This window comes from Pteronotus mesoamericanus, unplaced genomic scaffold (assembly GCF_021234165.1).
Source record: "Pteronotus mesoamericanus isolate MK-2021 breed Mesoamerican mustached bat unplaced genomic scaffold, CSHL_Meso_final contig_90, whole genome shotgun sequence".
In the NCBI taxonomy this organism is placed as follows: domain Eukaryota; kingdom Metazoa; phylum Chordata; class Mammalia; order Chiroptera; family Mormoopidae; genus Pteronotus; species Pteronotus mesoamericanus.
Window position 1 is genome coordinate 20,620,440 of NW_026555277.1, and position 19,745 is coordinate 20,640,184.

At 34.8% G+C, this 19,745-nt stretch overlaps 1 protein-coding gene across 1 annotated transcript in view; it reads right to left on the reverse strand.

The window, feature by feature from the left end:
- NBEAL1 (neurobeachin like 1) overlaps positions 1–19,515 on the reverse strand; it is a 150,929-nt gene extending 131,414 nt beyond the window's left edge. The window contains exons 1-2 of the mRNA XM_054585818.1: positions 19,369–19,515; positions 18,242–18,518 (exon numbers count right to left, since the gene is read on the reverse strand). Coding sequence (XP_054441793.1) covers positions 18,242–18,292 — 51 coding nt within the window. The 5' untranslated portion in view covers positions 18,293–18,518; positions 19,369–19,515. The remainder of the gene's footprint in view (positions 1–18,241; positions 18,519–19,368) is intronic.
- Positions 19,516–19,745: the final 230 nt, after the last annotated feature.

The window sequence follows — 19,745 nt, forward strand, 5'->3', positions numbered from 1 at the left end:
CAATGGAATGCTCTTCCCTAATAATGAATGTACTGTTGATATAACAAAGAGAAATTTCAAAAACATGTTCAGTAAAAGATGACAGGCATTCAAGTATATGCACTGTATAATTTCATTCATACAAAATTCTACAGCAGGGTAACAAATTAGATCACTGGCTGTCTTTCAGAACACTACAAAGGGGCACAAAGGGTTATTTCCTCAGTGATAGAAATTTTCTAGTTTTTTTATTAGAGTAGTGGTTACATACATTAATATGTGCTTCTATCAAAACTCATCAAATTTGACACTTAAAACCCATGTATTTGTGGTAAATTCTATCTCAAAGCTGACTTGAAAAAAATAATTTATCAGAAAAATGTCTATTTAAATATAACTGCATCATTAAAAACGTTTCAATTTGTTTCCTTCACCTCCTTAAATTTCTTTAATCAATTTCAAAATGAGAGTCAGGAGCCTTACTTAGTCATTAGTTATTTCCCTAAAATAAAAGCATTACCCTACAAATCTGAATTCCTAAAAGAATGTTCTCAGACTATGCAGACTGCTGACCTTTTGTGTATTTGTTTTTCTATTAATATGCTGTTCCAAAATCAGATCATAAATTGCCACTATCTACATCATCACTGTGAAATAAGATGGAAATGTTTCAGAAAAAGAACTATCTCATGAGAAATTTTCTTAAGGATTTCATTACTTGTTTTTCATTTCCAACTAGCATATCATTCCTTCCTTTGTTCATTCATTCATTTATCCTCAGGATAGGGCTCCAGAAATACAAGTAGCTGCAGATTTCCTTATCACTGTTCCTTTTTAATAAAGCAGAGGAGTCTCTCTTTGTAAAAGTTAGAAACAAAATAGTCTCATAAAGCCATAAAGAATTAATGCATTTCTCCCTCATAGTTAATTCAGGGACTCTACAGTATCTGGTTCAAAACCTAAAGGTCAGAGTTACCAAGTATTTGGCAAGTACAGACTTCTAGGAAGTTGAGCAACTATAAGGAAAGAAATGGTACTTAAATTTGTAAATGTTTCATTTAGTGAGTAGTTTTTTTAGTTTTTTGAGCATCTGCCATACGCTAAATACTAGAGCTAACATTTAAGTGTGTGCGTGTATTCCAATTTATTTCTTACAACTATCCAGAGGTTTCATTTCCCCCATTTTAAAAGCCAGAAAAGGGAGGGAAGTTTTCAGAATATGCAACTTGTTCACAGTCACACAGTTAATAATCAATAGTGCTGGGTTTAAAATGAAAGGGTGTGTGAATCCAACTGTACTCTTCCCACTGCACTACTCTGTCTTTGACCATGAGCAGGAACAAAATAGAGTTTAGTGGGCAAAAAGAGCAGAATTAAACTCAAGGCCATAAACAATTTAACACAAAAATCATCCACATTCCCCACTACCTGAATAAAGCCTTTTGAGGATCTATACTTTCCTGCCAAAGGCATAAAAAAGAAAGATCTCCACTCAGAAACAACATTAAGTGAATCTCAAGCTTAGTCACTTTCATGGTTAAGAAGAGTTTGGTACACTGAAAACACCACAAGATGATCTATTTCCATGTTTCTACAGTATTAGTTAACACAGCACATAAATTTAGTAAGTACTGCAGGAGCATTGGGGCCAAGTTATGTGGACTCCAAATCCCTGCTCTGTCACTTTCTTGAGCAAGTCACCCTATGATTGCTCATCAGTTTCTTCCTCTGTAAGAATGAGGACAATGATAGTATCTTTCTTTACAGGGCTATTGTAAAAATTAAGTAACTTGAAATGTGTCAAAGGCTTAAAACATAATGCTTATTTAACACATACTATATGCTCAGTAAGTATTAATTAGTATTATTATAACCTACCATGTGCCAAAATTAGAAAGCTCCCGCAAAACAGAAATGTTCCATGCTAAACATAAACACATTTAAATATTTCATTGCCACATGACTTTAACTGTACTCTTTTCCCTTCAGAACTTTGTGTATTTAGCATCTCTGCCACTCTGTTTTTCATCTGTAAAATGAAGATAGTATTTCCTACCTCATAGGGTTGAGAGTACTACATGATATACGTAATAAATTTAAGTCCTGACATTTAGCAAATGCTCAAAACATGTTGGCTACCATTATTAAGATACAGACTCTGCTAATAAATTGTTCATCGTCCAATATAATAAAATAAGCAACTATGAAATTACAAAAATCAACTTTACCGATTTTGCAGTCAAGTATTCATCCAATCATCTGCCATTGTTTAAGATAAATATACTCTTTCATTTGAACTGCTGTGTAGCTTCCTACAGGTCTCTGTAGCTTCAATTTCTCCCACCTACACAACCTACTAATGAGATTTGTTAAATTAAAATGTAATTATCTCTTCTCTCTTGTTCAAATACCTACTATGACTTCCCATTACCATAAAATGAAATCTAACACTTAAGAGATGTGCTGTCCAATACAGTGACCACTGGCCAACTGTGATTATTTAAACTACATTAAGGCCCAAGAGGCTTTTATCTTCTCATAACATCCATTCCCCTGTGGGGAGGCTTTTGAGGGTAATGGAATTAAGGAATCCATACAATTTCACCAAGTTCTTAACAGTAGTAACAGGTAAGAATAGGGTAAACATCTTACCACCTCTTCACAGTAATATTTGGGTTGCAGTATTCCTTAAAGTTTTAAAACTATGAACTTTTACATACATATACATATTTCAACCATAAGTTGGGCAGCTCCCAACTTACATGAGTTGGATTTTAAAAGCTCATTTAAGTGAGTTATACAGAGAGGGGCAAAACAGGTTTACAGTTGTTCATATGGAATATAATAATGAATAAATAATAATACAAAAATAAAGTTTCACCTACTTACAACTGTAAATCAACTTTCACCCAACCCTGTATTCATAATGTATTTTCTAACAGCCTACCAAAAGAAGATAAATTCCCCACACAGAACTATTATTAATGGTGATTAGTCTTTATGACCAGCCCTCAAGTTTTTTGACAGAACCTAGTTACATTTAATAAGCATATGCCACGGACAGGGCCAGACTCTCTGGATATGAAGACAAATAAAACAATCTTATGTCAATTATACCTTAATTAAAAAAAACCAAAAACCCACACATAATCTTGTCTTCCAAGTGCTTTTTTTTCCAAAGAAAAGATAAGCATAAGATTGTAAATTGGTGTAGCCACTGCAGAAAACAGTATGGAGGTTCCTCAATATTTAAAAATAGAACTACCACATGACTGAGTGATTCCATTTCTCAGCAGTTATCCGGAGAAATCCAAAACACTAATTCAAAAAGATATACACAGCCCTATGTTCACTCCATGTTCGCTGCAGCATTTCTTACAAGGCCAGTTATTAAAACCCTCACAGGTGTATCAAGTATAGCATCGGCAATAGAGTCAGTAACATTGTAATTACTATGAATGGTGTCATATGGGTATTAGGCTTACCAAGGTGATGATTTATATAAATTTTAGTCACTACACTGTACACCTAAGTGTAGTTTTTATAAAACAGGCATAAATAAAAGCAATTAAGTTTTTATAAAAGAGGCATAAATAAATGCAAAGCAGCATGAGAAGTAAAAGTGTGACTAATCTTAATACAAAGAATGAAGTTATTGACTCTGCCAAGGTAGGAGGTAATAGAGTAGCAAAAGCACTCAAAAGATTATAAGCAGATATTCTCAAGGAGGGAGGAGAGAAGAGGGGAATTCCAAACAGAGAGACAATAGAAAGATATGTTCAAAGATGTACAATATTTAGTATCATTCCTCTGTGGAAATGACAGAAGGCAGTGGGACAGATACACTGAATTCTAAGATTAGAGAAAGCCAGCATTTCCTAAGCAAGTACTCAGGTACACGGTTCACTTTAGAATACATGATGTGAAAGTTTTAAAAAAGAAAAGATGGCTCTGATTAATCAAGTTTGAGAGCCCTTATTAAAGTTAAATGAGATTTTTAATAATATATTATCTTTGATATGCAATATGCCTTGTGGATGGCACTAGAATGGGGGGATATATATGAGCTTTCCGAAATAACCACAAATCTTATCTTCCTAACTCAATTTCTTAAGTTTTATCAAAGAAGCAACTTTTCATTTGGTTGATCCTTTCCATATGTTCATTATCTCATTGATCTCATTATCTCATTACTTTCTAAAGTCATTTTATTAAACAAAATTTAAAATACACATAAAAGAGAGAATGGTGTAATGAACGACCCAGCTCCAACAATGATCAAATCATGCATAATCAATCTTCTTTCAAATATATCCCCATCCTCAATGGGGATATCACCTCATTTCATCCATAGATATTTCAACATATATCCCTAAAAATTATCTTTTTAAAATATTATCACATCTAAAAAAAGTCAGCAGTTCCATATTATCAGTGTTCACTTTTCTGATTGATTTATTCATAAATGCCTTTGATAAGATCAGGTCCCAAATAAAATACATAAATTACAATTAGTTGATGTATCTTTTAAGTCTTTTTAGACCTACTACATTTCTGTTTTTGCCCTAAACTATTTGCTAAAGACACTACGTCATTTGTCGTGTTGTATTTCTCACATCTGGGATTTTGCTGACTGCATATCCTTATGTCATTTAACATGTTCTTCAGTCTTCTGCATTTCCTATGAATTAGTAGATCTAGGAACTGTAAGATTTAGGTTCTTTTGGCAAAAAATAGTACAAAGGTATCGCTGTATCATTATATAGGTCCTTCGAAAGGTACATATCTGGTTATCTCTTTTGTGATATTAGAAGCTACTGATCAGTATTTCCTAAATTTACTATTTTGATTAATTTCTCCAATAAACCTTGTAATTTCTTTATGATACCACTATGACTACTAGAAAGATTTGCAGAGAAAAGGGATATTAATTTACTCTCTATCTTACTTTCAGATTCTTAAGATTATATCTATACACAAATTGTATTTATGCCATTCCCCTCAAAATGTTATGTAATGGATGATTTATCAATTTAAACATATACCTCATTACAAGTCAACTTTCTTACATATTTCATGCAAGAACTGAAAAATAAACATCATTAAATTTAAGAATTTTCACATTAGAGGGAAAAAACCCATACATTTCCTTTACTTTCTTCGGGTTTATTTGTTCTTGTCTTCCCGAAATGGACATATTAATAATCTATTTATTCTTGTATAACAAATTAAAGAGCTTAAACAATTATCATCTTACAGTTTTTCAGGGTCAGGAATTCAAAAATACCCTGGATGGGTGGTCCTGGCCCACAATTTCTCAGGAGCCAATAATGAAGATGTCAATTAAGACTGCAGTCATATGGCAAAGCCTGACTGGCCTGAAGGAACTACTTTCAACTTCTTTCACATGGTAGTTGGCAAGGTTTGTTTTTCACAACATGGGCTCCATAGCACTGCTCACAACATAGCCGCTGGCTTCCCTCAGAGCAAATGATCCAAGGTTAAAAATGGAGTAACTGAGATGAAAACAACAGTGTCTCTTATTTTGGATATGACATACCATCACTTTTGACAAATTGTATTGGTCAAGGACAAGCCCTGGTACAATGTGAATACCAGGAGGTGGGGATCTTGAAGGCTAGCTACTATAACTAACTCATTAATTTTTAGTCTTTTCTCCTTTTCTTCACTCAAAGCCATTTCTCAACCAATGCTATAGCTGCACCCTTCCGCCCCAAAATTCTAAAATGTAGTATGTTTTTTGAAGATTTTATTTATTTTTTAGAGGGGGAGGGAAAAAAGAGGGCGAGAAAACATCAATGTGTGGTTGCCTCTCATGCACCCCTCACTGGGGACCTAGCCTGCAACCCAATCATGTGCTCTAACTGGGAACTGAACTGCTGACCCTTCAGTTCACAGGCTGACACTCAATCTACTGAGCCACACCAGCCAGGGATAAAATGTAGTATTTTTATCATTCAGTTCCAAAAAATTTATTACTTGTTATTTAATAAAAGGTCTACTTAAAAGTATATTTCATGGCTTCCATACATTTTAAAATATCTTTTTATTGTTAATTTCTTCCCTAACTACATACTCATCAGGAAATATACTCTATTTTATTTCAATCATTTGAAATTTGTTAAAACTTGCTTTTAAAGTCTCTTACATCGTTTTCGTAACTGTTTTACGTGTACTTAAATGTATGTTGGGTATGGTGGTCTACATAAATCCCGTATATTAAATGTCAACCCTGTTTTTTAAATATTCTATATATTCATGGAGTTTGTCTGTTCACTCTATCAATTCCTGAGAAAAGTCCATTTCTTAAATACTAAAACGTGTTACATTCTTTATAAACCAACTAACATGTTCATTTCTCTGTCGTTTTGTCAATGCTTGCTTTATTTATTTTCCAATTATTACAGGGTGCATACAAATTTAAAAGTGTTATATCTTCCTGGTTAATTGAACTATTTTTGTTTTGCAGAAAATAGCTTAATTTCATTTTCCTCTTTGGAAAAAATTTCACTTGGTTGGAAATTACAGATTGGTAAATCTCTTCTTTAAAGATGTCAATCCATTATCTTTTCCCTTTCATCATTATTACTGAAAGCTGGGATATTAATCTCTCATCCCTTGGAAGATACTTTTTTCTCCACTGGCAGCTTTTAAAGAGTTTCTCTCTCTTTGGTTTTCTGCAACAAAACAAAACAAAAACCTATTGTTTTACTATGATGTGTCTTGATATGGAATTTACTGTTCTCCAGATTCACTGGACTTTTATCATCCTGGGAAGCTCTCTCCATACTCTCTTCAAACATTAACACTGTTTCATTTTTTTCCTCTCCTCTCCAGTCCAATAAAACATGTGTCAAATCTTTTTACACCATTCTCCCTATGACAACCTTCCTTCAATATTTTCCATCTCTTTGACTTCCTGGGATATATTTTAAGAATTCTTGTGATCCCTCTTCTAATTCTCATTCTCTTCAGCTGTCTGATATGATTTTCAATTATCTCTATTGGATTATTTTCTATTCTAGATATTTTATTTCTTTTTAAAAACTCCCTGGTCACCTGTATGTAATATTTCTGATTCTAAGATATGTTTTTACATTTAGGCATTTTAGAAATTAAAATGCAGCTTTCAACTGTTCTCAAAGAGCCTGCTGTTATGACATATTTGTCATTGCCTGAGCAAATTTGGTAATAGGCATTACTGCTGTTCTTTTGCTACATTTACATGCAGAGTTGGTACCACAACATGTTGACTTTCATTGCTCTTCAAAATGTCTTAAATTATACTATGATTAGGCAATAAAATGAAGTTACTGTGTACACAGAAAGGTATGAAAACAGAGCAGCAGTGTATAGTGACATTAATGATGCAAATATTTGTTATTGTAGAAATGATCGCAACTTCTTGCAAAGCAACAGCTTAAGCACTTTTACAAACTTGATAATGAGGTACCCTCAAATATATCAAACTCAAATGCATGCAGAATTATCTACCATACACCAATCAATGCAAATGAAGACAAGAGAGTCTGCCAAATTCCTTGCAAAGGTAAAAGAAATTTCAAAGCAATGCAAGTATGGTATGGTTGATTCATACATCATGAGTTAAGGTACGAAATTGCAATCTGAAAAAATATTTGAGTAAGAGAGGACTTCTGGTCAAGATGGAGGCATAGGTACACGTAGCTCACCTCCTCATACAACCACAGCAAAATTACAGCTAAAATACAGAACAAGTATCACTCAGGACCATCAGAAAATCAAGCTCCAAGAAAGTCCGACAACTAAGGGATTAAAGAAACCACATTCAGCCCTTGCTGGTGTGGCTCAATGGATTGAGTGCAAGCCTGTGAACCAAGGAGTTGTCGGTTCCATTCCCTGCAACATGCCTGGGCTGCAGGCCAGGTCCCAAGTCGGGGGCATGTCGGAGGCAACCACACATTGATGTTTCCCTCTTTCTCCCTCCCTTCCCCTCTAAAAATAAAATCTTTAAAAAAAAAAAAAAAAAAGACTGTTAGCTGATTTCTCAAAAGAAACTTTGCAGGCTAGAAGGGACTGGCAAGAAGTAGTCAAAGTCATGAAAAGCAAACGCCTACAACCTAAATTACTCTATCCAGCAAAGCTATCATTTAAAATTGAAAGACAGATAAAGTGTTTCCCAAAGCAGGTATAACTTAAAGGAGTTCATCATCACCAAGCCATCAGTATATGAAATGCTAAAGGGAGTTATATAAGAAAATAATGATCAAAACTATGGACATGAAAATAGCAATAAATTCATATCAACAACTGAATCTAAAAAGCATACTAAGCAAACAAGCAGAACAGGAACAGAATCATAGATATGGAGATCATTTGGAAGGTTATGAGTTGTGAAGCAGAGGGTGAGAATGGGGGAAAAGGGGGATTATGAAGTAAAAAATGATAGATACAAAATAGGTTGATGTAAGGAAGAGTATAGGAAATGGGGAGGCCACAGAACTTATATGCATGACCCATGGACGTGAACTAAGGGGGTGAACGTTCCTATGGGAGGAACTGCTGGAGGGAAGGGAGTACCAGGTGGAAAGGGGCAAAAGGGGAAAAATTGGGACAACTGGAATAGCACAATCAATAAAATATTTTTTTAAAAAGTTAAAAGACAAAAAAGGTAGTATCTTTCCTACTATTCAAGTGTTAAATGTCAAGGAAGACTATATAGTAAATTAAATGCATCAAATAAAACTACATTTTTTAGAGGCAACCTGTTTTGAAATGCCTGAATGACTTTTATGTGAGATGCATGGATCAGTTAATGCTTTGATTCACCTGAGTGTGGATGACTCTACCAGTCTAAACCTAAGTCACAGATAGAAATTAAAAGAAAATGTTTATATTCCTCAGACATAGATAAGAATGTTATTTTCACTATTTTAAAAGATAGCTCTGGTTTATATAAAATATACTTCAGAACAGAACCCCCCATTTCCCTTAGCCGCACATTATAAGATGAATTCCACTCATTTTAATAAAAGTTCAGAAAGAGATGAGGAAACCAATGCTGCTAACTGTTGTCTAATTTCTGACATCTTTGGTGAAGTTAATTTAGAGTTAAGGCAGATTTTAGTCATTTCACAGTTCATTACATCTTAACAGATTTTGAATGACCAAAATAAAATTGTCACAAAAGATGAATTTAAAAAAAAAAATTTTTTTAATCCTCACCCCTCACCACTTTTTAGAGGGATAGGGATAAAGACAGAAATAGCGATGCAAGAAATAAACATCAACTGGCTGCCTCCCTTACATGCCAAGACCACGGATCAAACCCCCAATCAACTCAGGCATGTGCCCTGACTGGAAATCGAACCCAAACCCTTCAGAGATGGGACAACACTCCAACGAAATGAGCCACAATAGCCAGGGCAAAATATGAATTCTATTTGCACAAAACAAAATTTTTTGTCAAGTCCTCTAAGTATACAAAGAGAAAACGCAACCTAGACAGCCCAAATGCTTATATTCAGACACTAGAAAATGCTGAACTTTAAGCATTTTACTTCACATTTTTTAAAATGAAGGACTATTCATGATAAAGTGCAGTACCTAACTTTGAAATGGACCTGTTTAAAATCCATAGTGATTCTTCTAATAGATTTAAAATGGAAACTACTAAATGCCAATAATTAAAGTAATGATTATTTTCAATTATGCTGTCTTAATATTTTTCTGAAACTGAATAGTCTAATTATACAGATCTTAACATACACATACACAAAACTGTTCTTAGTAGTTGTCAATACATTCTAAGTAGCAAACATGAAATATTAGCAATGTCATCTGTATACTTAAGAAAAAGTGAATAAGGAAGTAAAATACCTACCATTTATCTAACATGTATTGATATATGAGTTAAAAGGGTTTTTTATGTGTGTATATAGATGTATATATGCCTTAGCCCCCAAGTCTTGAAGATAACCTAACAGGAAACTCCAGTTTTTTTTCCTCCTAAAGTGAGGAGCAAGACAAGTATGTTTCTGATTTCAAATACTAAAGAATGTCATGTTGGCATTTTTAGACTATAGTTAGACAAGAGAAAATAACTGGTGGCAGAAGAGGAGTCTCCACTTTCTGTAGGGAACCTTCTATATGCAGGAAGACAGATGAGGGAGTTGTTGAGTCACAAGAACATATACAGTCTCCATCCAATGGGTATTGGATGTTAAAACACATTGGATGTTAAACTACAGAGGTAGTTTAAAAAAAAAAAATTAAGACTCTCCAAGGACATGGAGCCAACAGTGGCCTGTGCAGCTGCTCCCAAGAAACAAAGCCAGCTTCAAGTAAATAATGGAATATTCCTTCTCTGAGGGTAGGGGGGACCAGGCCACACTCGCCCAGTTTTCCGAATTGCTATGGACCAATGCCTCCTAAGCACCGCCCATTCTTCTCTTTTTCAAGAGTCTTTATTATGGCATTTGTATCTCAGTTTCACTACTACATGCTGGGTTTGTAGGGTCGAGATTGGCAAGTGTCTTCTGAGGTCACAGGCCTCAGTGTAACTAGAAATCACAACTGGACCAGATGTAATCATCAGATCTTGGGATCAAGATAGATATGATCATTGGATGAGACTTTGGAGTTCTTAAGATAGACATGAAGTAGACATTGCATATGGGAGGAATATGAATAATTGTAACCAAGAAATATGACTGTAATAGATTGGATTCTTGGTCCCAATTTTTCACTCCTTTGTAATATATTTGCCGTGTAATTTTGTGATGGGAAAAATAAGCTGCAGAAAGGCAAAGTTGCAGCAGTCAGGTATTAATTCAGTCTTCTGTTTCTGAAACTGGGATGCAACAACACTGGGGTAATTAGAAATATTTTCCAAGTGTATAAATTCCATAAAAGAATTTTAAAAGTTTGAATTAATATTTGCATTAATTTTTAAGTTAATTTAATCATATTAGAGCTGACTACCTTGTAATTAGCGCTATTGTTCAATTTCAATGATCATATACGCTTTGGTCCCAAGCGATCATCAATGACTTCAATTTGTGAAGCAGTATTTTTCCAATTACAGATGGATTCCTGGCAACCTGAAAACTTTCAAATGTTGTCAAGTAGTGACATGCAAAGTGTGATACACGAACCAATAAAGGTACTTGGTCAGATAAGTACAAAAATCAAGAGTGAACACTTAAAAAGCTTAACAGCAATCTGGCAATAAAGTCTGTAGAATTTAATTTAAAAATTAATAAAATGAGAACTTGCATTTTTAACATCTTTTCTCCCCACTCTTTTTAGTACTTTGCTAAAGCCTCCAGTACTGACAAACTTAACACATATTCCATGATGTTTTTCTTCACTGCTTTGCTTAATTTTACACTACAGACTATTCCCTCCTTATATCATCCCTATAATTTCTGAAGCAACCACTCACTCCTGGTTCTTCTTTCTTTCAAACTCCTTACCAACTCACCTTCTTCTAATCCTCTTCTGAAATGATAATGTTCTCCAGGACTCCCTTAACCTTACTCTGACCCTCTTTCTTACTCTGATATAATTAGTCAATAACCGCCAATATGATTAAGTCTCAAATCTTTATTTCCAACATAGACCACGCTTCTGGACTCCAGACTATATCTCTACCTAGATGTCCTACAGGCATTGTGAACTCAAATGTTTACCTGAAAACCTAGCACACCTGTGCTAACTACTTGGGTGAATGGGATGACCAAACACTAGTTTCAAAAAAATAAAAATAAAAAATAAATAAAAAACCTGAAGGTTATTTTAGACTATTCCTTTTCTCTCATGTTCCTTCCACATCTACACATTTAAGTACTATAAATTCTGCCTTCTACCAGGAAAATTTTAAATTGATATTCAAAAGGAAAGAATAAGAAATTTTCATTAATCTTAACTTTTCATAGTGCCTAAGCTCAAGTCAAACCACAAATGTAATATTCCTTTCTTTTTTCTAAAAAAAAAATATTATTTATTTTATTTTTAGACAGAGGGGAAAGGAGCAACAGAGGGATAGAAACATCAATGTGTGGTTGCTTCTCATGCGCCCCCTAGTGGGGACCTAGTCTGCAACCCAGGCATGTGTTCTAACTGGAAATGATCCCAGAATCTTTTGATTCAGGATGGTGCTGAATCCACTGAGCACACCAGCCAGTGCTGTAATACTGCCTTCTTAAAAGCTATTTCCATGACTGTAGGTATGAAATACTTACTTCTTGCTTTCACATCTAACTTCCTAAAGTGAAGATGTAATTGGTAACTGCTACTGAGCTAATTTTATTTTGTTTTACTTCAAGTCAAATATTACTTTCCTTACATACAAAGTCATGATTAAGCCATAGAAAATTAAGAGCTATTTCTACATTCTGCATATACAAAGACTTACTGAATGTGGGTTAAATTAGAAGGTTTGTTATATATTGGTATATCTTATGAAAAGTTACATTTAGGATTATAACCAAAATTGAATAAATTATAATTTTCTCAAGAGTATTCATCTATTCCATTTTTTCCAAGTCTATGTATATAAAGAGGTACTTGCCTTTTTAATTGAATGAAACACCTCTATAATCTATATTCTTTATGAAACAAAACTTTTATTCTGAAATGGAAATTCACTCTGAGCTCACTGCAAAACTATCTATTTCAGTCATATTCCAGATTTAGCAGAACAAAGGGCAACAGCAGGAAATGGAGCATCATCAAGGTCCAAAACAAACTTGTTTCAGAAAAAAAAGACACGCTCAAATCATTAGGATAATTAAGCATTATGCTTGAAAGCAATACAGATTAAAAATTAAGGCTTTCATGAGCACAGCTTCATCACTACTGATAAAAAGACAATAAAATATTGCCTTCTATTACTATACACTATAAAGGCAAAATGGAAGGAATCCTGATATACTTTCATGTCCATATATGTATTTTTTAAGACAGTAATAAAGATTACACCTAAAAAAGTTAACATTTTTATATTCTTACTCTTATGGTGTATTTAAATACAATCAATTCATTTATTTCTCAACTTTCAGAAATATGCAAAATAGTTATTTTTTTTCCATTTGACAGATGAGAAAACTCAAAATATAAATTAGGAAACCTGCTTTTAGGTCCTTATGATCAGAAGTTGATGTGGTCTAATCTTGGCTCTAATTCTGTAGCTTCACAAATGTTTTTGCGTAAATTGTGTTATCAAAAAATAAACCAGTAATGACAAAAATTAACCATGAATTTCAACCCACATTGCCACATTTCAAAATGTCATGTTTTTTAGTCACTTTGTGTCTTTTTACTGAGTTAAAGCATTTGATACTTTCCACTAGACAGAACAAAAATAACTTAATCTTATCAAAGAATTTGATAAGCCTCTCAAGGCTCAGTTTCTCTTCTGCTATTATGGTGACCAACTGCAGCACTACCAAAATGCTAATGTTGAACAGAAATATATTCTTATTCCTATCCAAGGCAAGCAGTTGGGATAGCGACTATATGTCTTGTTCTATACAACAGACGAATTCTAAAAAGTTGTATGAGACCAAAATTGTTCTCAGCACTCTCTTGCCACAAACACATTAAATGAATCAATGTCAAAAGATACAAGGAATAACAAGGTGCCTAATACAGATAATATAAACTTAAATCTCTAGATATTAAAAAGTAAATCAATTTGCCTTCTACACTTAAATATACTCACACAAAAAGTAGTTAACTACTTAACTAAAATCCAGATACATTAAATGTGTTCAAATGTTTAACTTACACGAACTATATGAAATACACTGTTAATAAAATCCTTGACCCTGAGTGGAGATGACCGTTTCAGATGTAAGAAAAGTTCAGACTACGTAATTTGAATTACTCTCATACACTGGTGGAAGAATCTGTAGAAAGCAGGAATGTTGGGTGATCAGAAATTACCCTGCCGATATTACATAATAATAATTACATGCATTTAACAAATAGCTTACCAAAAGGTGAATGTTTCTAACAATACAATTAAATCTTACACCTAGCAGGAGAAAATGAAAGTTAGAACTGAATAGTTTGGTTAAAATAAACTGCAGCCCTGGCCAGGTGGGTCAGTGAGATAGAGTTTTGTCCCAAATGCCAAAAGGTTGTGGGTTCGATCCCAGGTCGGGGCGCCTACAGATGACAACCAATCAATGGATCTCTTCTTTTCCCTTCTCTTCTCTTTCCTTCCTCTTTTTCTCCTTCTCTTTTTCCCTCTCTGTCTCTCCTCTCTCTCTCTCTCTCTCTGCCTTCCTCTCTCTCTAAAATCCGTTTTAAAAAAAATTATCCTCAGGATTAAAAAAAGTTTAGAAATGTCTTCAACCTAAATGCACCAACAAGAAAATAACATAGATACCAGCCAACAATACCTCAAAGCCACTTCCATTATGAAATTGGTCTTTGCTTTAAAAAAACCAAAAAACAAAACTGCAATGTTTCTGTACCCAAATTCTTTTTGAATATTGAGTTTAACATGTGGGTGCCCATCTGCTAAAAACTGAACCCAGTTATTTCAGTTCTATTTAAAGAACTTTCATCATAATATTTAGGTTTGCAAATGAACCCAAGTAGATAGAAGACATACTTATTTATTCTCTTTGTATTCCTTTGACTGAACGATATTACCCAAGGGCTATTTCTAACATAGTCCCACTTAATACCTACTAAACTTTTTGCTTTTTTTAAGATTTTACTTATTTATTTTTAGTGAAAGGGGAAGGGACGAAGAGAGGGAGAGAAACATCAGTGTTCAAGAGATACATGGACAGGTTGCCTCTTGCACAGCCCCAACTCGGGACCTGGCAGGCAACTCAGGCATGTGCCCTGACCAGGAATCAAACCGACGACCTTTCAGTTCGCAGACTGGCACTCAATCCACTGAGCCACACCAGCCAGTGTCCTACTAAACTTTTATAAAGCTTGAATAGCAACTTTTAAAACACTGCATTACATACAAACAGTGTGATGGTACCTTGATATTGATCCATTGCTAATACACTATAGAATACTTGTACTAAGGTTACCACTGTGACAAATAACGAGGGTGTCTAACCTTAATGCCCTATAGCAGACCTTCAAAAATCTCCTAAGTCATCCTCTTTAATCAGCTGTGTATACAATGTTTGGTATGAACAGCATACCAACTAGGGCAGCAAAACAGTAGACAATGTTTAAATTTTAATCATTAAAGATGAACTTGATACGCAAAAAATGGTCACCTTGGAAGGATGCTAATAAATCAAGTCAAGAACAAAGAGAGAAAAATCAAACATTTATTCGGCCTGCCTTCCCTTTAAGAACTGTCATGAAATAACTGATGAGGAAACATTTCTCGATATATGTTCTGCTAATACATAAAGATGATACAATTCGATATCAAGTTTGCAAACTCCTAAGGAAGTATTTAATGCACACAGGCAAAACCCACTGACAGCCAAGAAACTCACAAGTTATTCTAGCCTCCCCACACCAAACAGAACATGAATCAATCAAGCCTCTAGATATCTAAGTTTGCAGACACCAGTAGAAAGAAACAAATAATTCATATAAAGGGAATTCAACCAGCAAAACCCAGACCAAGAAAAAGTCTAACATTAATACCTGGTTTCTTCAACATATTGAAGGAATAAAAAGTGTGGTGAAGGACAACACACAGATTAAAAACTTAACGGATATTTTCAACAAAATAGGTGCTTTGTTTAAATAGAGTCAAACAGCAAAAAAAGAAAATCATTTATGATACTACCAGGAAAGTCTGAACACTGACCAGATATTTTATTATTTAAAGAATTACCATATTGCAATTATGTTTTTAAGATGAGTTCTTATTTTATAGGTATATTTTTAAATCTTTATGGATGAGATCATATGTTGTCTGGAAATTGCTTCAAAATAATTCAGGGGTAGAGATGATGTAATGTAGGGTTATAGATGAAACATTACTGAAAATAAATTGATAATTATTGAAGTAGGGTGACAGATACAAGAGTTTACTATAGTATCTTCTCTATTTGTGCCTGCTTGAAATTTTCCATAATAAAAGTTTAAAAAAGAAAGATGAACTAAAAGTTCTATATGACCATCCATAAAATAAGGACAAAAGAACTATATGTCCCTCAGAGGTCAAAACAAATGAACTAAAATCTTAATAGTGAGTTAAACAAACACTCTCCCTGTACATACACATTATTACTGCTTGACAAATGAGAAAACTGAGACCCAAAGAGGTTAAGCCTTGTTCAAGGTCACAAAACAAAACAACAGAGCCAAAACTAGACTCCACTCATGCAATCCCAAGTTGGAGCTAAGTTAAAAGAATATCTAAGCAGTCCTGAAGTCTGAAAGCCCATCAAAGGTGTAAAAAAGGTCTTAAAAGTTAGTCAGGTAGGAAAAAAAAAAAGTCAGGTAGCTTGAAGGGCTATATGCTAGAGTAAGAGCAATAAAGCTAGAGAAAAAGCTTAGAGAACTGAGTATCTGGTAGTAATCATCCTCACTAGGGAGATGTGTTAAAACTATGATGTATATTTGAAAGGTACTTGAAGAATTCAAGGTGTTTTGGGGGAAGCTGTTGTGTAGCTTATAAGTAGCTTGTTCATGAACTGGTGAAACATAAAATCATTATATTAAATAACAATTTTTTTAAGCAGTTGAAAATATTTTAAATCTTAAATGCACAAGTGATTTAAATCTTACACACAAAATGGGACTAATCTCCTGTCCAAGAATAGGCTTCAAAATCTGACTATGAGAGGCCTTCACTACTTACTTAGATTTTAATGAACAGAAGGATTCACCTTCACATTAAATGTCATTAAGAATAAAATCCTATGTATATCAATGAACCATAGTATCTTTCAATAAACAGTGTCACTTAAATAAAACATGAATTCAGCCTAGAAACAACATAACTAATTAATAAGACAATGTAACCCCATTTACCTTCTGCCACTCAGAAAACAGTAAAACCTAGTGGGTTTGATGTATTTTTAAATAAATAATTTTCAAACTACTAGGTATACATATTAAAATGCACTTTAATTTTTGACTAACATGTGTTAGTGACTATTTTCAAAAGTGCCTGGTGATTTGGATTCTTTTTTTATTGGAAGAGTGATCTATTTTTAAAAAGACATTTCTGGCATTAAATTACAGAAGACTAAAAGCTATTTTAAAAATCCATTATTAAACATTTCAAAGTATACATCCTCCCTTAACTGTAAGAAATATCAAGCCAGAAAATCAAAGAAAGTTCCAGTATGACCTCTAAAATTTAATATAAGTAACAGATTATTTGTTAAAGAATAATTTGCTCTTTAGAAGAGGTGAAATTATAAAAATGGAGCCAGAAGGGATAATGCAGAAGTAGATGCTGAAACTTGGAAACTTCACCATACACACCAAAAGTAACTTGAGTAAGCTAAAGATGTTTCTCTGACCCGTGCTAGCATCTTTAAAGTAGTAACGTAGCTCCTTGTTTGAAAAAGATGTTTTTAGTAGTATCCTTCTCCTCTAAAAACCTAAAATCAAAGCTAACACGTAAAAACTCACATAAAGGTAAAAATAAAGAAAGAAAATTATTTTTGAATGACAAAATCAAAAATGTTAAGTAATAATGGATAAGACCATGGACTTGAATCAGTCTCCAGCTCAGTTCTGCTACTCACTAGCCCTCTTCTCCTCTGCCTTAGTAAAACGGGATAATTCTAATACCCATCTCACAGAATTGTTTTGAGGATCAAATGAGACAATACTCACAAAGTGCTAACACCATGGCAAGCTTATAGTAACTACCTCAATAACCTTTTTATATAATCACTAATCTTTTTTATACATTTTAAAAGGTTAACCATAAAAAAATATTTAATGCCCTTCTCCAGAAAATATCTCTATACTCCCACTTATGGGAGAAAAAGAAAAGCACAAGGAAAAATTAAAATATTTTTCTCTTAAGATCATAATTTTACTTACATAATTTTGGGATCAATGAAGATAAATATCAAATAAAAAACCAAACCCTACAGTTTTTAATAGTATGCCAATGTTGTACATGTGTTCAAACCTGAAAAAAAAAATGGAAACAGCAAATTCTGTGTTTTTAAATTTTGGGTCATTACTATCAATAAATACACTAGTACTCATTAAATAAAGTGCTTATAAGGCCAGTCACAAAATTTTATAACAAAGTATTTTAAAACTTAGAAATAAAAAAGAAAGCAGTTACCTTTGTACAATAAAGCATCCAAAGTTCAAAGAGCCTCTCTCTGGATGCCATTCTGGCTTTCACTCCAACTTTAATTTTTCCTCAAAAAAAAAATTATGTTCAAGACCACAGTATATTCATTTTATTTTCCAAGTTTTTCAGCTGTTACAGTAAAGCTCAAAGCAGTAGGGAAAACAAAAAGAAGCGAAACAAATGGACTTCTTCTGGTCAATAAAATTCCATTTCAGCAGTTACTCCAACTTATCTTCATCAATGGTAGTTGGGCAATTAAATAAACCTGTGAAAGAGTAAAATATGCAAATATTTGCCAGAAAAAGAATAAAATTTTTAATATCAGAACTAGAGATTTACCTACTTCACTTCCCACAAACAACAGGCTAAGCTTTTACTCACACTTGTTAGATTAAGATATCACAGAAACTTGCAGTTCAGGAAAACATTATAGCTAACAATGCTTCACATGAAGTACAAAGTCAGAATCCTCTAGGGTAGATTCACAAAAATGCGTGCTCATAACCCAAACTGCGTCCACTGATAATAAACAGCAACACGACATTAAAAAACAAAAAGTACACTCATTTTTCACATACATAATCCCTTAGAATTTTCTAGTCTGCTTCTTAAACTTGTTAGTAATGTTTGCCCTTCTGTTGCAGGGCAGGGCGGGTCGGGGGGGGGGTGGAGGGTGAGGAATTCCTGGTTTGTTTGTTTAACACTCCTCGGAGAGTGAAAATCAACCTGCCCACCTGGCCTCTCTCTCTGCCTCTTCCCCTCTCCCCATCCAGGAAGAATAGAGCGTGCACGCACCGGCAAGAAAAATACCCCGGGAAAGCCTCCAAGTGTTTTTCGGAGATCTTTAAATTTCCCCACTCGCATCCCAGACAACCAAAACTGAGACAAACTTAAGGCGTGGCAAACTGGCAAGAACAGCTTTGGAAATGAGGCAAAGATTGCTCTACGTCTCCCACCCGCTCTCCACGCCTGTCCGACCGCACCGGGACACACCCGAGTAAACCTCGCCCCCTCACTACCGCCCCTCATTCTACACCGCGCTCACCACCAACCACCCGGGGCCCTCCCATTTCTGCCACGCAAACCCCTCTTCCCTACGACCCGCTTCCTCTCACCGCGCTCACGTTAGGGAAATGCGCCGCAGCCGCACGAAGTCTAACTTGCTTCCCTTGCCCCCTAAGCAACCTGAAGCCCCGCGTAGCCCCGTGTCACCCCGCAGCCAGGAGGCGGGAGGGAAAGGGAGGCGGGGCCCGATAGCCCAAAGGAGCCAGGGGCGGGACTGTCCCCTTCGCTAATCATTTCGGCCTCTGAAAATTTATCCGGCTCCAGGGCGCTCACTGTTCATTGGTCGCGCATGCTGGTAAGGGGCGGGGTGACCTGAAGCCCCGCCCCAGCATACTTGCGCAGTCGCAGTTTCTCCTGCTGCTTATAACCCAGCGGCTGGCGCCAGCCAGGACGCTCTGGTCTTCCCCCAGGTCAGGGATATGTATGG